Source organism: Podarcis cretensis (assembly GCF_951804945.1).
Source record: "Podarcis cretensis genome assembly, chromosome: Z".
In the NCBI taxonomy this organism is placed as follows: Eukaryota; Metazoa; Chordata; class Lepidosauria; order Squamata; family Lacertidae; genus Podarcis; species Podarcis cretensis.
The window spans coordinates 42,863,876-42,884,155 of record NC_137184.1 but is presented as its reverse complement, the minus strand read 5'-3'; the positions used below and the strand labels follow the sequence as shown (position 1 = coordinate 42,884,155).

Here is a 20,280-nt window from a genome sequence, read left to right as displayed (position 1 = left end):
AAATCATTTTCATGCTTCTCTCCTTATAATTTTTTTTAATAACACAGAACAGATTATTATTTTTTTTAAAAAAATCTTCTAAAAGACAGAGTTTTTACATATTGAAAAGAGATGTAAGTTTTAAAGGAAGGATTTAGGCTGGAGCTAATGGTGGTCATCATTGTGATGTAGCCTTATCAGTAGGCTGCTATTTTTGTAACTGAATCTTAAAGGCATTTTTGCCCTTTGAAGAGAGTGTAATGTACTATGCTGATAAAAATCAAGGGTAAATAGAGGTTCTGTGGTCTGTTGTCATGAACATCACGGGCGACTAATGCCACTGTAGAAACAAAGATGGCAGCTAGATAAACAAGTAACGAGCACCCATTTGTCACCCCAAATCCAAACTGCTAAAGATTAATATTTGCTGAGGGTCTCTTGTTTTAGGTAGAAAGAAAGATCTGTGATCTTGGTCACACGTTTACAGGTTTGCACTTGACAGAGGCATCTGTCATTGATTAAGAGGTTAATGATCAGTAGTTTCAAGTCTAGATATTTCGTAACAGCTGAGCCACCCGACAACAGAGGTCAGGGAAAGACGAATGACTTACAAACCAGTTAACATGCATTCTTGCACTTTTAAAAAGTAAACAGATAGATTTAAAATTTGGGGTGCTAATAATATCCATGGAACTTTACATACAAAGAGTTCAGAGGGACACCATAATGGAAAGTTGCTGAGTTAAAATGAGTTCATTAAGAAATATGGTAGCATTTTTTCTTGAATTGAACTTTAATGGTTCTCTCAAAACAGAAAGCAATTGCCTATTATGTGGCTATCAGACCATTTTGCTCAATTGTACCCTCAAATATTTGCAGCCACCTTCCAGGTTGCTTTATGGAAAAGAAATAGTAGGCTGTAGCCCAAGAGAGATAATGCCACAGAATTCTTTGTTGACATTGAAAATGGCAGTCATGGATTGCTATATGTTAAAAGTATGTTTTGATCTTCACAGCCTTTTATTAACCCTTTTATAAGCAGCACATCAAAAAGTGGTGCTTCTGTGCTTAATTCTTTGCTGCACATCTAACATTTTTGTCATCAGCATCTTTTTTGTCCAGTTTTGTTTATTGAGTTACTTACTAAATGTAAATATCCCTGTGGAATGCTTTGCATTGTTCTGTGTGATTGTTACGTTAACGAACATTTCTTGAAATAAAGAATAGAAATGTATTTTCACAGAGCATAAAAGAGAACAAACTATTTTACAGTTTTAATGTAAAGCGAAAATAAATTCCCTCTGTTGTTAGTGAAGTTAGGTAAAGGTAAAGGGATCCCTGACCATTAAGTCCAGTTATGGACGACTCTGGGGTTGCGGTGTTCATCTCGCTTTATTGGCTGAGGCAGCCGGCGTACTGTTTCCGGGTCATGTGGCCAGCATGACTAAGCCGCTTCTGGTGAACCAGAGCAGCACATGGAAATGCCATATACCTTCCCACCAGAGTGGTGCCTATTTATCTACTTGCACTTTGACGTGCTTTCGAACTGCTAGGTGGGCAGGAGCAGGGACCGAGCAACGGGAGCTCACCCCGTCGTGGGGATTCAAACCTCCAACCTTCTGATCGGCAAGCCCCAGGCTCTGTGGTTTAGACCACAGCGCCACCCGCGTCCCTGTTAGTGATGTTACTTTCATTTAAAATAAAATTAATATGAAAATATGTAGCACATTTTGATGCAGCAATCAACAAGGTTACTGGCTGTATTATTTAAAACCAGCGGAAAAAAATTCAAAGATTAGCAGATCGGCAACATTTTCATGATAAAGTTTTATTAACAGTTTTCACATTACAATAAAATACAAAGTAATGACACAAAAATAATAAAAAGAAAAAGGATAAAAGAACAGAGAAAAGATAGAAGAGATAAATAAGTACAGAATCCTCTCTCACAGATAAATCTTAACTTTTCTTCTGTTCACAAAAGGGTGTGCCCTTGAACCTGGGAGCATCCCTCTCTTCTCCCAGCTTCTCTCCTAAGAGATTTCTTTCCCTGCCTCTCACACAGGGTCCTTCAGGCAGATTGGCAATCCAACCCATTAAGTTGAAAATGTAGTCAAAAACACAGGGGCTCAAACAATCTCCAGAACTGCACTATTTTGGTGTGCATGTACAGCCCTAGGGAGGATGTTTCAAAATTTTGGTTCCACCACTGAGAAGACCCTGTCCTTCTAACAGCCAGGACACTTGGAACAGGGTCTTTAAGGAAAACCTGAATGTCTTAGCAGGTTCACATGGGAGAGGGAACTCCCTCAAATGTCATTGAGCCAGATCATTACCCTGAATTAACTAATCTAGTGGTGGTTTAAGATGTTGTTATCATGTGATCAGAACCTGTGTTCAAGTGGCAAGAAAGCTTGGTCTCTGATGTGACAGCTGTTTCAAAATCTATCATTGCATAGACTGAGCTCCTGCATAAGATTGCTAACTACTTACTGTTTTTAATCTTATGCATTTAACTTGGACATACAGAGTAAGGACCTCCAAAGGTTATCCCTCCAAAACAACAGACAAATGCAATGGGTATAGCATGGAATACTATAAATAGATTCGTGTAGAATGTGCTCCACAGATTTATTATTTTAGTAGCTCTAATCTAGCTGTGCTTTGGTTTTTAGCACATAGATTGCTTAGTTATTTTCAAGAGAGGCTCAAACATTGTTCATTTTAAATAACCTTGCATTTTTTTCTTTCTTTCTCTTTTTTCCCCTCCTGAAAGAATGCTTGAAGATGATCTGAAACTCAGCAGTGATGAAGACGATAATGAGCAGGTAACATTTTTGACATCCAGTCTGCTTTCTCAAATGCCTAATGTAGCTGCATGAATTTTTATGATATTTGCAACACTTTATCCCTGCCTGCCCAGAACCTAAATGTCATTTCCATTTAGGTAGCTAATGAGTAGCACCTCAAAAGACTTTGCAATTGCTTGTCAGTTGTCCTTCATTCCAGATACACCAGCATTTATTTTATCCTGATGAAAGTACTCAAGAGAGTAGCTTTTTACTTCTTGCAGTTTCTTAATCAAACACATCTCCATTCAGGTATGATCTTCCTTCAGTCTATCTTACCAAAGGTATCAAGGTTGGTTGCCACTGTGGACACCATTCTCATTGTGACTTCCATGAAAGGAGACCCATTACAACAGGGCTCAAACCCGTTTCCAGCCTAAGCGCCTCTTTCCCTTCAGGCCACATTCCACAGTAGGCAGATCAGAAGAAAAAATTGTGTGGAGTAATGGATGTTAACGTGACCTTTGCAAAGGAGGCATTTTTTCTATGCACATTCACACATCCCTCTCAGTCCTCTATCTAGGCAAGCAAGAGGTCAAGGTGCATTATAGTCAGGCAAAAATACTGAAGGAGGGCCAAAGCATGACCAGTAAGGGTCATGTGGCAAAGAAGTGTGGCCTGGAGAGAGGCTCAAGGGCAGCTGGAAAGGCCTGGGGCATCTCATTCAGCCCCTGTGGCCTGAGGTTACCCATCCCAGCATTAAAGCTTCCATTCAGAAGCTTATCCACATTCTGCAAAGCTGATTGTTTTCAGAATACTTTGGCAAAGGTGTAGAAGTCACACAGAGACACCTTCACATATATCAAATGCCCAGTTTGTCCCCCTTTTATTCTCTGTGAGTATTTTGAGTTTCTTTGGGGTGCCAAGGGAGGCAGAAAATAAGGGGTTAGATCTGGAGTCAATTTTCATTTACAGCTGTGCAGCAGCTATTAATGCTGTGTGCTCTCAGTTCACCGAAAGATCTAAAGATGCAAGCCTTTGTGTTTCTCTTTCAGAATGGGCTGCATAATCAGTATCAAATGCTTTTTTTAAAAAAAAAAAAGTAAAGAAAATTCTATTGATGGCTTTATAAAAGTATTGTCAAATTGTTTGAAGTTATCCACCAATATGGTCTCATTCCTATGATCCCCCTCCCCCTTAAATATGCATGCTGGCCAGGCTACAAGGCACAAATTCTTAACAGCAGGTAAACATCTGCTTAATGTTTTATTAAGCAGTATCATTAAACTGAACTTAAGCGTTTTCTGCATTTTAAAATATTAGAGTTCCCCCAACTGAGTGAAAAGTAATGCAAGAGCCATCAGCATTCCCATGGCCAAATCACAGATGCAAAGTTGAATTTCCTGTGTACTGGGAAACTGTAGCTCTGCACCATGCTTCATCTACCCAAACTTTTATTTGTTATAAATATTTCTACACCACCCTTCAACCATATTCCCATGCAGCTTACAAAAAGAATTAAATAGTTGTGGCTCGGTGGCAGAGAAACTGCTTTGCAGGCAGACGCTCCCTCGTTCAGTCCCCCATGTCATCTCCAGGAAGGACTGGGAGAGCCACTGCCAGTGTATGCAATACGGAGCTGGTTGGAGTCAGTATCAAGCAGTTTCATATGTGAATTTGTGCATAGCTCCCAGTACATTTCCGAGCACAATTCAAAGTGTTGGTGCTGACCTTTAAAGCCCTAAACAGCCTCGGTCCTGAATACCTGAAGGAGCGTCTCCACCCCCATCATTCTACCCAGACACTGAGGTCCAGTGCCGAGGGCCTTCTGGCGGTTCCCTCGCTGCAAGAAGCCAAGTTACAGGGAACCAGACAGAGGGCCTTCTTGGTAGTGGCGCCCACCTTGTGGAATGGCCTCACACCACATTTAGAAGACATTTGAAGGCAGCCCTGTTCAGGGAAGTTTTTAATGTGTGACATTTTAATGTATTTTTAATCTTTGTTGGAAGCCACCCAGAGTGGCTGGGGAAACCCAGCCAGATGAGCGGGGTATAAATAAATTATTATTATTATTATTCTAAAAGAAAAAGTCCCAAAGTGATTTCCAGCTAAGTAAAAAATATGATAATTAAATCACATAAATGTATTAAAAACAAATGTAACAGAACAATATTATACCATTGGTGCTCCCAAATACCTGGTAAAACAAAGCTGCCTTTGCCTGGTCCTGGTTCTGAAGCAATGATAAGGTAGATGCCAAGCAAACCTCCTTGGGGTGAACGTTCTGTATGAGGGATACTGCAGAGAAGACAATTAAAATGGCATGTTTAATTTTTTTGTATCTGAAATTAAAATGTAAATACAAAAAGTCACAAAGCTCCATCCAATGCCCTGCATGACTTTCCCTTCCTCTCCTTTCTTCACATGCCCCCCAGATCTGCTCCAGAGGATCTGTCAACTTTCTGGTGCAGACTTGGTAGGTGCGCAAGGGGGATGCAGGAAAGAGGAGAGGAGGGGGAAGTTCTGTTGCACAAGCAGGTCTGCTGCATGAGCAGAATGGCAGTGTTGGATGCAACATAGCAAATTATTTTATATATATATATACACACACACATACAGTATATTATATGTACTAAGCAGAAAAGTATGAATATATGGGATAAATGTCAGGTTGTTAGTCATTAGCTCTATATTTTGCACAATCAAATAACTTCTGCAATAATTGTTTCTCTTATTATGTGGCTTTAATGAAAGTAAATTTTAGAAACCACCCGGGGTGGGGTGGGAGGGGGGAGAATCAGCAGGATTAAAGCTGCATCTTTAACGCCCAGGAAAATAAAAAATTGGCTGGTGCCAAAAGAACAGTACAGGAAGGAGTGGGCAAACCACTCTGGAAAGAGTGTTCCACAACGAAGGCGCCCACCACAGAAAAGACCCTCTGGCAGCAACCCATCTCCCTTCAAGATAAGCATTAGGATTTTTGTACTGATAACACTGGACACAACTAGGGATGTTAAAAAGCATTGATTTTCTTTTCCACCCCGTGGCCATCATATGCTGCACCATTTCTGTTCCGCTGCAGTTCACCTTCTGCAGAAAACCACATTATTCAGCTCGCTGTTTACTGTGGTAAAATCTAATAACTTAATTAATTATGTGATTGTTGCATGATTGTCACATGGTGTGTTACATGATTCCACACCATTTCAGGGGTGGGGGACATCATCAATAAGAACAGTGACTGCAGACTGGGAGTGACTGGTCATAGTTGCCTGCCTGGCTTCCATTCCTAAACAGACACAATTCCTTGTACTATTTCCCACTTTGATGGAATTTCCCGACATCCTTTGCCACAACCTAATTCTTGCCATGTGCAACCACTTTCAGGCAGCAACTAATTGCTTTGCATGGATATGTGTATTGCCATCTCCACCCAGATGGTTCACTGAACCCCGAGGAGCATGCAATTGTGCATGCAAGGATCTGATCCTTGATCAGGCAATGTGTGTTTAGCAGGATCAGCTCTTGTTGACTTCTCTGTACAAATTTAAAAAAGAAAGAAAAGAAAAACAATTTAAACCTGTTCCAAAGTCACAATAAATAAGAGCAGCTCAGTGTCTAGATTCTTTGAAGCAGTCTTGTCTAGTCCCAATTAGCTTTGAGCTCCAAGTTATCCAAGTGAATTGCAGCAGAAACTAGTATTTTAAAGAGCTGCAGTTTACTAATCTTCTCCAGCCCATTCTTTGTTCTGCATTCTGCCCAAGAAATAGTCCTCTTAACCTTTAAAACATGTGTCCTTAATCTAAAACACATTGCCAGAGTGTTGTGTGTTTTGGACCCAAGTAACTTTGATACCATTCACTTAAAAAACAACAACAACATTTTCTGCATTTAAGTATTTTCTTGGCAAAACAAATTGCTGGAGTGGATTTTTATCTTTTCAGCCTCACACTCCCCCCTCCCTTCTCCCTTAAACAATTAAATTTTACACATGTGGATCTCAGATAACCCTACACTCCATTGCCACCTCCTACTTAATCCTTGTTCCTGATTTGGCTGTCATATTTCAGTTATTGTTTCTCTCTTGGCTGTGTTTGTATTAGATAAATGCATGCAAAATGAATTACTTGATCACTCCGACGCTTGTCAGGCCTTAGATTGAGCCTCCCCTTCCTTCAATAGATAATGGAAGCATGGAACATTTCTTTCCAACTGTCTGTCTCGCTGGTGTTGTTTTAAAACCCTGATTAAAAACTGGCTAATTTGGAAGATATAGTTGTGCTGTTTTAAAGAGATATAGCATCTGAATCTTAATAGCAGGATCCGTTGTTTTTTTTCCAGCGACCTCCACCTCCCTGCACCCATTATTACCCAGATCCTGAAAAGTTTGCTTACCTCCTACAATATCTCCTCCCCACGTTTCTATTTAGTTATCAGCAGAAAAGCTGAGGAATCATTCTTCAGTAATGGCATCAATACTGAACACACGTACCAGGGGCAAGGTCATCCTGTCAAAGGCATGGGCTAGGGGAATCAGAAGGATTAGGATGAAACCAGCTACAAATAACTTTGATGGAGTATTTTAATGTAAACAGTTTGCCTTCCTTTGAGTTTCACTGACATCTTAGGCAGCACAATGTTTCCAGAAGCAATTAAGAACTGATTTTTACAGTGTATTAAAAGGCCAATATGGATGGTTTTCACCACCTCTTTAATAAGGGTGTGTTACTTGGAGGAAAGACCCACTGAAACCAACAGGGCTTACTCATAAGCAAGTGTACTTAGGACCGTATTCTCAACTGAGTGTGTATGTGGGGGGGGGGGAGTTTCTTATCATTTTATACTGAGGTGACAGAGGCAAGAGGCATTTCCAAACTGTCTCTGTTTTTTGATGGGAATTTATCACATACCAGCAAATTCAGGTTGTTCAGTTCTTAAAGTTGCTTTGGAGCTGTGCACAACAAATCGACTCCACCCCCACTCCCCAATACTGGACTTTCCCCCTCCCCAATAAGGAAAGTAACAGGGAAATATGCTGGAAAGAGCAGGATGGCATGTGCTTGATGCAATGTCATCTCACCTCCCCACCAACAAAGCAGGATGAATGCTCAATAGACAAGCCACCTGGAAACCAGCCAAGAAACCTGAAGTTTAGCAGGTCAGAAAGAAACATAGACCTTCAGCATATCTACATTTCGTCTCCTAGTGATTCCTTATAATGGCTCGTAAACATGTAATTGGTTTTTACACTCCCACAACCCAGCAGATGAACTCTGCAATTGAGCATTGCATTGACAATGGCAGCAGCAAGGCCTCACGTCTCCACTCCACCCCTCCTCTTTCTCTTTCTTTCTCCACGATGTCGCTGCTGTTATCCTTTGCTTTTGCCCTTTCCTCACTGGAGAGTTATTCATTGATTGAGAGAGGGATAGAGATTAGGGTCTGCTGCAGATTCCCCAAGGACCACAATAAAAAAGACCTTCATCATAAAGGAGAATCTAAGGGCAACAGCTGCAAGGAAAGGGAAGCCAGGAACAGCCTTTGCTGAAACGTCTTTCAGCATGGCAAAAGGAATTTTAACCCATAGGGGGGCTCTCTTCAACACAATAAAAATGGGAACACAAACCAGACCTAGTTAGAGCAAGCAAGAGATAGAGATTCTCCCCCTGGGATGTCACCCTTGTATTTGTAGAGACTTGTTGAAGCCTGTGCAGCTTATCTGCTACTTATCTGGAAGGGTTTGGCGTTAAGCCGACAGACAATTTCCAACATGGACGCCACCCTCACATTGGGATTCTGAAAGGGAAGAGGGGGGAGTCGTTGCAAAGAAAAGATCTCTAAATGTCAATCTTTGAAAGCTGAACCAGAGATACAAATGGGGACTTGGGACAGCTTAAAGCGGTGCTGCTAATTACCACACACGCCTTGGGAACCTTACCTGGAAATGAAACAGCATGTGCAAAGGCAAAACATCCCAATTAATCTTCAGGCGGCATTGCCTTAACTTCTTAAACTAGACACCAACATATTTTCTCAGAGGAGCAATATTGTGGGCAGATGAGAGATGCAATAGTTAAGGGGCATGTGTGCTCCACTGCATGCAGAAATTCCCAGGGTCAGTATCTTGTTAGTGGATCTCATGTAGTAGAAGTGAGAAAGACATTTGCTTGAGGCCGCAGGGTATAGCTGACAGCCCAAGGTAGACAAGTCTTGGGCTGGACAGCTCACTATTGGCCCACCAAGCCCAGGACTAGTCTACTTAGACCTTAACTATGTATTCTGGGCTAACAGTCCTGGACTAAATGGACCAACAATCCATATTCTGGGAATCTAGATTCATGTATTATTAGGACAGGCTATGTGGCACCCTCCAGATGATGCTGGACTCCAAATCCCATAAGATTTCCAGTGGGGGAGCTGGGTTAAATGTTTAGCCCAGCTGAATATTGGTGGTTTTGGAGTGGCCCTGTCTTGTATTTTCATATAATGTCCCTGGCTATGTCATTCATCCTATAGCATCCATGGCTACTTCAAAGTATGCATTAGCTGGCTGGATGAGCAGCTTGGATTTCTAGACTTAAAAAAGAAAATGACATGGGCCACCTAACAAACAGCAGTAAATGCTATTTACACACATGCCACTCCTGAAAGTCAAATGACTTTCTCTGTCACCAGCACTAAATGACACCCAGTTCCCCCATACACACTTGCATTCAGAAGAAGGGACTGAGGGAGATGGAGGCAAACCTTTGCCCAGCCTTGGTTCCAGCCAGCCATGCCCTTTCCATTCCATTCCTCTCCATCACTGTTCTCCATTCCTGCCCATTCCACAGTCAGTCGGGATCCTGCAGCCACTAAGCATATTCCATCTTCATTTGGTTGTTACGGTGCCTTCTCTTTTAGTTCTTTTCTCAAAAGTATTTTTGTACTTCCAGCTGCCTTAAGGTTCCCTCAAGTCAGCTGATACTTCCCACTTGCATGTAGATGTTTTCATTTTGGCTACTTAAGGAACCCCTCTTGGAGAATGAGTTTCCAGTTAGCATATAGCTAAAAAGTCCAGGGTGCCAGAGCTCTACATCTGAAGCTAAGACTTCCCAGCCACACTCCCTGTTTAGCCTATTGGACAAGGTAAAATTCACATTTGTTGCTACACCCACCTCTACTTCTGACCCCACCTACCACAAAGAATAGAAGGATGTGTCAATTTTGGTTCTCTCGTTCATTTTTCCAATCTTAAATTGAGTTATCCACATTTTGCAGCAATTTGCAATATATAGAAGAAGAAGAGTTTGGATTTGATATCCCACCTTTCACTCTCTTTAAGGAGTCTCAAAGCGGCTAACATTCTCCTTTCCCTTCCTTCCCCACAACAAACACTCTGTGAGGTGAGTGGGGCTGAGAGACTTCAAAGAAGTGTGACTAGCCCAAGGTCACCCAGCAGCTGCATGTGGAGGAGCGGAGACGCGAACCCGGTTCCCCAGATTACGAGACTACCGCTCTTAACCACTATACCACACTGGCTCTCATATATATACTTATATATACATATATAAGTGTATTCCAGAATTCCCATAAAGTCAGCTCAGCTGGGTCACTGAAACCATCATCAAGATCCATTTTTTTAAAAAAAACACACAAAAAACAAACATTGTCCAGTAGCACCTTTGAGACCAACTATGTTTGTTCTGGGAATAAGCTTTTGTGTGCATGCACACTTCTTCAGTTACTGTGTCAGACCAACACGGCTACCTACCTGACTCAAGAACCAATGTAACAGTGGAAAAGCTGTTGGGACTTGGCACACAGAGACCTGGGTTCAGATTCTACTCATCTGTGATTCTGTTCATCCATCTGTTGGCCTAACATAGATCACAAGATTTATTGTGAGGATCAAGTGAAATAATGCCCCTGTATATGCCACCTTGACCTTCATTGTGGAAGGGCAGGATACAATCGTGATGGCAATCATCAGTCTTGAACTGCCCTTTACAAATATAGTTTTATGGGAAAGAATGATTGGTTGGTTGGAATGGTAAGCTAGGACACTTAGACTGCATTCGGGCAGCACATTCTTCCATTTTCCAGATCTTCCCTTGCCTGTTATTTATTTGCATTTAATGATATCTCTCACTCAGAATAAAACCATTTCTGGAATCCTAGGAAAACCTAGTGGAAATTTAGTACTCATTTCTGTGTGAATTGCTTTCGGGGGCAGGGGGGAAATCAACCTGGTTAGACTCAAAAATCATGGGATGAAATTTAGGGCTGCATTGTGGTGTACAGTTCTCTCCCGCCATTTTCATGGGTAAATCATGTGGGAACAGAAGGATGCAGTTGCCACCCCATGCCCACTAGTTTGAATGTAATTTAGTATGACATGGTTTGTTTGTTTTTTAAAGAGTTCCATAATGCAGGAAGTATTGCAGTGTAAGAAGAATGCTAGAAACTGGGGCACAAATACTAGCATTTTATATAGATACAGAAAGCTTTTCTTCTTAATGTTTAAACAACAACACATACGCAACAACAAAAACTCCTACTGCTTTAATAACTATGATGCTGCACAGAATATAGCCATATTATATAACCAATCAAAGAAAAGGAAGAATCCAATACAATAAAAGAAAAACAGAACAGTGTCAGAAATCAAACCAGTCAAAAGATTTAATATGCTGTAGGATAGTGTCAATTATCCATGTTGTTCATATTCATAACAAAACAGTGTCATTCTGCTGTTTGTAAGCTTTACATTTAAAGCAATCTGCCACACCATTTGACACTATGTCATAAGAGTTGCCCCCTTCCAATCCCTTCCAGAATGTGGCAGTCACCAACCTTGGCCACCACCTGTAAATATTCAATTAATGATTTAAAGAGAACATTCAAGTTTTCACGATGAAGTAAATTCAACCTGGCTAGCTCACTTGTCTTTTGTAGGTGTTGGCCAGTAATTTCACAGATCTCCGTAAAGACAGGATCAAAAATGGAGAGAGATTATCATATTTCCAGCACTTGTCATAGTCTCTCAGCCTAAGCTACCTCATAGGATAACAGGGGAGGATAACAGGGGAGCAGAAGAACTGCATATGTTGCTTTGAATTCCTTGCTGACAAACTGGACAAAATTATAGTTACATACATATATATATATATATATATATATATATATATATTTCCAGGAAGCACATGCTATGTTACAAAATGACTGCAGCATCGCAGCAAATCCTACCCTGACATACTGATGATACATGTGACATTTCAATCACATGGCACATTCTAGGGGATATAGCCATGAGTATAAAAATCATAAGGAAATTACAAAGTGAAGTGGTGAAATTGTCCGCCTCAATCTGCTCTCCATTTTCCAATTACCTTTAATTATCTTAATGTACATTTTCAGACTCAAAATTAGCGGCAGCCACATGATGTAACCCTCTTAATGTCCTAAGGGTCCACTTTAGGCTCTTTCAATTCCATTTCTGTCCTTCACAGTATGATCTCCCCTCTCAGACCTTGTTCTTCCTGAGGCTGTGAAACCATGACTGAGCTGTGCCACTTCAGGCTACAGGAAGTCTCTGCCATCACGGAACAGGCCTCTGTTCCAAAACAATTAACAGCACATGGGAAATTAGATGCCCCATGGAGATGGGATTTGGCTTAAGTCTTCTCCCTGTCATGCCAGGGCTGCAGATATTTATTTAGATATTTAAAGGCTGTGTTTTCATAATATTACAGCAAGGCCGTGTATAACATTCAAAATTGCAGTAAGATCAATAAGAACATCAATAAATACTGGTCAGGAAAAAGGAAATTGTGCTTCAAAAGCCTGTCTGAATAACACCGTTTTCAGGATTCTGTCTGATTTCTTCCCAGCTGTACTGGCAAGGAGTTCCTCAGGGCAGGGCCCACCACAGAGGCAGGGCTTAGTCCCCAGCAAAGGCCATCCAAAACTCAGAGATGTGGGGAAACACCAGAATTGCCCCATCAGAGGAGATCTCAATGATCAAAGTAAAGCATTAGGAATCAGTTGTTTAGTGCTCCCTAGATGTTTAAGGCTTTGTGCATTAACACAAGAACCTTGAATGTGGCCCAGTATCAAACTGGGAGGCAGGCAGACATGAAGGAAGCAAGGAATCAGCAGGAATGGGCAGTGCTATTTTTCTAGGAAAAAGAGGTGTTGGAACTTGCCATGAACGCCTCCCTTGTTTGCTTATAATGGCAATGGTGCCCACCAGAGAGGTGCCGGAACTGAATTCCAGTTACTGGGTTGGTACCATGATGGCACGGGGGCAGGATAGGGTGGTAACAAACTTGGGGCTGGCTTCATGCTGGTTCTGCTGGTTCACTCATTGCTGGTGCACCACTGCCTATTCCTGCTTTCCACCATCTTGGTACCATCATAGTAAATAGCAGTAACTCTACTGTTGGAAGGACAATGGCATGGCACTGCCCAAACTCACCAGATGCTAGAGAGGGAGAGAGAAATTTACCCCTGGATTGTAATGAAACTTCAAAGGGATTACAAAAAGAATGAAATAATAAAATTACCAGTAAAACAGTTCAAAACAGCTATTTAAAACATTTAAAAATAAATAAATCTTCAATAAGTTAAAAAAAATAGATTAGAATGCATGTCATCGTTGTACATACCTGGAATGGCTTGCTTAAACAAAAATGTTTTTAGCAGGTACCAAAAAGAGTACAGTAAAACAGCTTGCGTCATAAGAGACTCGTAATGGTAGATAGATATAAGGTGCTTCTTAAGGTGGTGCTGCCCAGATAGAACTATATGGCTTCAGTGACAACTGGGCCTTTGAGTACTTTGGAGTGTTTAGAAACCTCCTTCCAGCTTCATTTAAATAAAAACAGAAGCACAGAAATAATTATTAATTGCCTGGGGGGTGGAACCCTTGTTAAGCCTACATTTATGTAGGTTGAACAAATATCCCAACTGAGAGAAAGAGCGAGCAAGGCATCTGAAATCCTTTAAATTAATAATCAAAAGTTCACATCACGTCTCAGACAGATCAAACTTAGCCAGGAAGACGAGAAGCAGAAATTATTAACTCTGTAGTCAAGCTGATGGAGGTTCAGTGAGATCATTTTGTTCAAAGATTAAAGGTGATGAGTGCTAAAGTAATTGAGGAGGATGACTATGACAATATTAGACTAGAACCATTAAAGTCAGTAATGATCAAAAGTTAATTATCAAAGCAGAGAGAACTACTCAATGCAGACAATTTGTGTCAATAGCTAGCTATCCCAAGAAAGAGAACTGGGTGAGAGAAGGGACTAATTTGGAGACAGTATTTTCTTATAATGACGTTACAGCAAAGATGCATATTTCAAAAGATGTTGGCTACAAAAAGAGAGATTAAGAAAATAATGCATTTTTCCCCTGATCAGAGAATAATGATTACCGGTATCTCTAATTGACAAACCTGCTGCATACAACATGTTTTCATACAATGTACTTTTGCATTCAAATGCAACGTGTACTCAAATGAAGCATCAATGAATGGTGCTTTGATTTCAGTATTCCTCATAGTTGCCAGATATTCTATGTGTTTCTTTATTAGAGGGGAGTCCGAGCACTGCCTAAGTACTTTCAGAAACCAAAAAAAAAAAATTGTAATTTTAAAGTGGACAGTGTAGTTTTGGAGCTTGGAATAGGTTTAACAACGTCTTGATATGTTGTCACCAAACTTGGCACATGGGTTCCCGTAGTGTTGGTGAGGGTTAACATTTATGTTTTCATGCTGGACTCCATTTTAAATCAGGCTGGTAGACTAAACTGTTACTTTGGCATGACTTCTCCCAGTTTTTCGCATGAAGGGTCTAAACTTACAAATTACACTATCCATTTAAAATTCACAAAATTTGAGTGTTTCTTTAATTTTTTTTTTAAAAAAGCATGGCCAGCACCAGACACTCCTCTACTATATATTTTAGGAAATTGCTTGTCTATGTCTTCTCTATGCATTTAGACACCTCTTGAAATAAAATCACCAAACAAGTTTTCTTGTTGTTATTTTGTTATTTGGATTTCTGGGCAGTGCTGGGCACTTCCCACTAGCTGTTACTATTTTAAACTTGTCACACACAAAATGGCATCTTTGCAATGCTCAGAAAATAAAAATGCAGCAAAACAATAGTGACAACTTTATTCCAAAATGTAATATCAGCATTTCCAGAAAGCTTTCAATAAGCCCCAAATCAGCAACAAAGAGTCTTGTGCAACCTTAAAGACTTTAAAAATCTATTATGGTATAATAAGCATTTGTGTGCTGGAGTCCACTTCGTGATATCCATATCTGCATTTTTAATAGCAGTGTTTTAATAAACAATCCTGTAACATTTCATATCAATGAACATGACATCAGCATTTCAATAAACCATAAAACGCCAGACTCTATAAAGGAGCAGCAGAAATAATGAAATCTATCCTAGTAACAATAAGAAACTGCTTAGCAAAACTGAAGAGAATAGACAGAAAAAGGGAAAGGGAAATCTTTTGGACCCTAACTCCAAAACCCTTATTAAAGCAATATATGTATTAAGCTAACCAATAGATTAAACCAGAGTTGGGCAGAGTTGTAGCTCAGTGGCAAAATATCTGCTTTTCACAATTCCCAGCATCTTCAGGGCTGGGAAGGATACGTTATACGTGAAATGCTGGAGAGTTTCTGCCAGTAAGTGTAGGCAGCATGAGCCAAATGGACCCTAACAGTGACTCAGTAGGAGGCAACTTCCTATGTTTCTATCACAAAATATGGGGTACACTTTTGAGTTCCACAGAACTTTAATCAGGCTGGGTGATAATCCAAACTGGGGTGTATGTGTATGTGTATGTGTATGTGTATGTGTATGTGTATGTGTATGTGTATGTGTATGCATGGCCTTAAACATCAGCACATTTCCCCCCCTTCCCATCTCAAAATGGCTCCCATTTGCCAACTAGCCTTGTCTTAGCTTCCCTCTGGTAGTGCTCACTTCCTTCATTCCGCCTATCTGTGGCCACATTGCCTACACCTGCTGCCTCTTTTATATCATCCCTTTGGATTTTGTTCAAGTATGTTTGGGATAAGCAATCATGTCAGAGCCAGCCCTACCATTAGGCACAGATGGCCACCTCAGGTAGTAGATGCTGTGCAGGCAGGAAGCAACCATAGTAGCCCCTCTTCATGTGCCTAAGGCTACCAGTCTGCTGGAGAACAGAGCTGTGCCACCTGGCCTGCCTTTATATGCAGCGGAGGATACGATCCCCTTGCCAATGTTGATTCAGCCAACTTTTTCACATATGGTAGGGAACGTCCTTCACTTCAGACTGCAAAATGTCTTGGGCCGACCCTATATGCAGACATTTTGGCAGAGGGAAAGGGACTTGTCAACTGGCTTTTGGCATTGGGATCAGAGGTGCTTACCCTTGGTGGACACACCTTGAGGCCACAAGATTCCACAAACTCAAATGATTGCTTTCTCATTCTTGAACCTTTTCCGGCTCCTCAGAAAAGTCCACAACACTATTTTTAGTGTCAGCTTTGCTGTGTTCATCAAAATAAACTGCATGGTGCACACTTGTCTTACCAGTTTGTAAGTCCAAAATTCTTTATCCCTTGCCTCCAGAGGTGTACCCCACAAGGATACCTGCTTGTGCCCTTGAGTCAAGCTTGTCTCTATGTTCTTTGGGGACGTGGTAGTAACATAGACTTCCAAACACACGTATGTGTCACAGGTTGGGAACTCTCCCATGCCAAAGTTTGAAAGGTGTGCGTTTAGCTCCCTTAGTTCTGGAGATACACTGCTGTGTTTGCTGAATCTGGCCACAGCTTCTGTGGCAGGGATGCATCCTTTAACATGCATCTTGCCATCTCCATGATGGATCTAAACTTTCTCTCAGCTATGGAGTTCTGTTGTGGTGTGTAGGGAATGGACTTGTTGCATGGGGTAGTTATAAACAGAACTGTGTAGCATTATCTTCCACAAAAGCAGAGTATGTTGCAGCTACAGAAGCATGCAGAGAGGTTGCCTGGTTGGATCAACTCATTAAGGACTTTGGGTTGGTGAGCAAGGTACCTGTTAAGCTGCTAGAGGACAGTCAGAGTTGCATGAAGCTATCTCTGAGTGAGAAGTTCCACACAAGAATGAAATACATTGGCGTAAAGTACCACTACATTCACGAAATGATTCAGAGTGGACTTGTGGAACTCTCTTATTGCAACACCAAAAAGATGACTGCTGACAAAGCCCCTGCCAAGAAAAAGTTTCCAGAATCTAAGTGTTAAGCTGGGACTCTGGGTAGTTGATTAAAGTTGTTTACTTTTGTAAATGTTGTATTGCCTGAGAAGGGGTATGTGGGATGTAAAAACGGATTGCAGTCAAATACAGTGGTACCTCAGGTTACATAAGCTTCAGGTTACAGACTCCGCTAACCCAGAAATAGTACCTCGGGTTAAGAACTTTGCTTCAGGATAAGAACAGAAATCATGCGGCGGCAGCGGGAGGCCCCATTAGCTAAAGTGGTGCTTCAGGTTAAAACAGTTTCAGGTTAAGAACGGATCTCCAGAACGAATTAAATACGTAACCAGAGGTACCACTTTACAACATTCCTACAATGCACATGCTGGGGAATGCTTTGTATCACTCAGGAGAAAATTTGCTAGTTCCTCCTGAGCTGGGACAGACTTCCTTTGCATGTGATTTAACGTGGGTGTGGCCTGTTCTGCTCTTCTTGTTCTCCCTTTTTGTGTTCCTAAGAGTTAGGAGAAGTGACTGCTGAGTCACAGTCACTTGAGACTATTTCCCTTATGGGATACTTCACATAGTTATATGTTGTTCTGTAAATTAAGTCTGCCTTCAGGGATCTTATTGTGAACTGGATGGTTGTAAGTAAACTAGTTTTATGTTAACTTTAATCAGATGGTTGTGTCTATTCTTTTAGGAGGGATATAAAAAGGGATCTTAACAGGAATCCTAAATAGTGATGCGTAGATGAGCCTGCAGCCAGCAAACCACTGTGTAATTTAAAAGGGGGATTGTTTAACAACTCTGCTAAGTTATAGAACTTGCTGATGAAAGTTAGGAAGGATATAATAAAATAATATATCCTCTCCTGCATCCCTAAACATCCCCACAAACATCACTACTGTCAACTTCCTGATAGCTTTTTCCCATCTCCACTGAGAAAGCAGTTGACGAGAAGAGGGACATTGAGAAGCCCACAGACATATGGCACATTATATAGGCAGAAAATTCAGAAGCAGCAGATTATGCCATCAAAATATGTATATATATATATCTCACACACACACATATGAACGACATTACCACTAAAATCTCCAACAGCTTAAACAGCTTGATAGACTTTAGCCATTCTGCCATCCTTGCCCCCAGCTGTGTTGCTTAGCAACATTTTAATTCAAGAAGAATGGATGGAGATGAAATCCCTGCGGAGAGGGAAACAGAAATAAGAGGGCCGTTGACAGATGATCTGAGTTGTTTCTTCTAATATACTGTGAAGATCACCAGCTCTTTTCATGAATGATAAATGGACTGTATACAGATCAATGGATTCAGCAATAAACTGGAACCAGCCTCTGAATCTGAGGCGGTGCAGGCCAAGAGGCCTGGATAGTTACTCATTTAGAAGATTTGGAGTGTGTTTTCTTAAAGGTTTCACAGGAGGAAATTGATCTGAACATTTGGTCATCCCATCTTGCCTTTTTCTGTTGATGGCTAATAAAAAATAGCTTTGGAGAAAGAATCTATTCTGCCATGATAGATATAATTCTTCTGATCTCATTGTTTAAGACTGACAGTAGCTAAGAGGAAGTTAATTTCTCAGTTGCTGCAATAATTCTAAACAAATTTACTTCCTGGTTTGTTAGATCTGTGCCAATTTGTGATGACCATAAAATCTAAATTTTAAAAAGCATAAAAAACTTGAAGAGTGCAATTCTATGCATTTCTATTTGAAAGTGAGTCCCACTGGCTTTCAGTTAGTTTCCCCCCCCCCCCCCCACACACACACATATAGTATTGTTGGCTAATAACACTGGTCAACAACAAATTTGTTGTCTGCATTTTTTCAGCTAATTTAGGATGAATCTGATGCGGTAAATCCAAAAATCACATTGGTTTTGCTCAATCAGGTCAAGTTTTTGAGCTATGGCCACATGTCTTTTTTTACGTTTTTGTTCACATGTATGCTTGTGTGGAGCATTTTAGAAGAAGTTGGGGGGGGGGGGTAAAATGCCTTGTCAAATAATTGTTTTCATTGAAAATGATTATTTTAATGACAAGAAGTATTCAGGTCCGATAGTTCTGGGTGATTATGTCGAAAAGGGATCAGTTTGAAGTCATAAAACCTCGAAATCTTCCATAAATTGGTCCCACAAAGCATAAAGTTGGGGGATCAAAACTAAGTTAATGGGGCAGCCGCCCCACGAAGTATCCTGATCTTCAATCAGCACGTCACCCTGTAGCTCATTGTGATGAAATTCCAGTGCCTATCTTCGGAGAACTTCCTGACATTAGTGATGAAGATGCCTCCAGTGTTGAAGGACATGAAGAAGAAGTGGTTCTTGAAGATGATGCTCCACATCCATTTTCCCAAAAGGAGTTGAATGATCTAGTTCGCGACCTCAGCTTGTCAAAGGACTTTGCTGAACTGTTGGCATCCAGATTGAAGGGAAAAAACCTCCTCTCTGACAGTACTCACATCAGCTTCTTGCGCAACAGGCATCAAGAGTACTTCCGTTTTTTCTTGGAAGTGAAGGACTTGGTGTACTGTGCAGATATTGCGCAGCTTCTGCTGAAGCTTGGAGTGCCACAGTACGAACCCAAAGATTGGAGACTGTTCATTGACAGCAGCAAGCAATCACTGAAATGTGTTCTGCTACACAATGGCAACCAGTTTGCCTCTATACCCCTGGCTCACTCGAGTACACTGGAGGAGAACTATGAAGCGGTGAAGTATGTGCTGGAGAAAATTGGTTATGATCAGCATAAGTGGTTTATTTGTGTTGACCTGAAGATGGTGAACTTTTTGTTGGGACAATAGTCTGGCTTCACCAAGTACCCATGTTTTCTGTGCATGTGGGATAGTAGGAACCGTGCTCAGCATTACACGAAGAAGGACTGGCCTATGCGGGAGGAATTGGTGCCTTGCAAAGAAAGGAACGTCATCAATGACCCTCTGGTGGACAGAGACAGAATACGCTTCCCACCGCTGCACATCAAGCTCGGCTTAATCAAGCAGTTCACCAAGGCTCTGGACAAGGATGGTGACTGCTTCATTTACTTGTGCCATACTTTTCCAGGATTGACCATGGAGAAGTTGAAAGCTGGCATCTTTGACGGTCCTCAGATCCATCAGCTCATCAGAGATCCAGAGTTTGGAAACTCAATGAATGAAGTGGAACTGGAAGTGTGGAAGGCATTTGTTCTGGTAGTGAAGAACTTTCTTGGCAACAATAAGGCCAGAAACTACGCAGAACTTGTCAACAACATGC

The 20,280-nt window shown here is 41.1% G+C and overlaps 1 protein-coding gene across 7 annotated transcripts in view; it reads left to right on the top strand.

Moving 5' to 3' along the window:
* AFF2 (ALF transcription elongation factor 2) overlaps positions 1-20,280 on the top strand; it is a 392,417-nt gene that overhangs the window by 290,265 nt on the left and 81,872 nt on the right. For all 7 annotated transcript variants that reach the window (XM_079962632.1, XM_079962631.1, XM_079962630.1 and 4 more), the window contains one exon: positions 2,756-2,807. In XM_079962632.1, the coding sequence (XP_079818758.1) occupies positions 2,756-2,807 (52 nt within the window). The remainder of the gene's footprint in view (positions 1-2,755; positions 2,808-20,280) is intronic.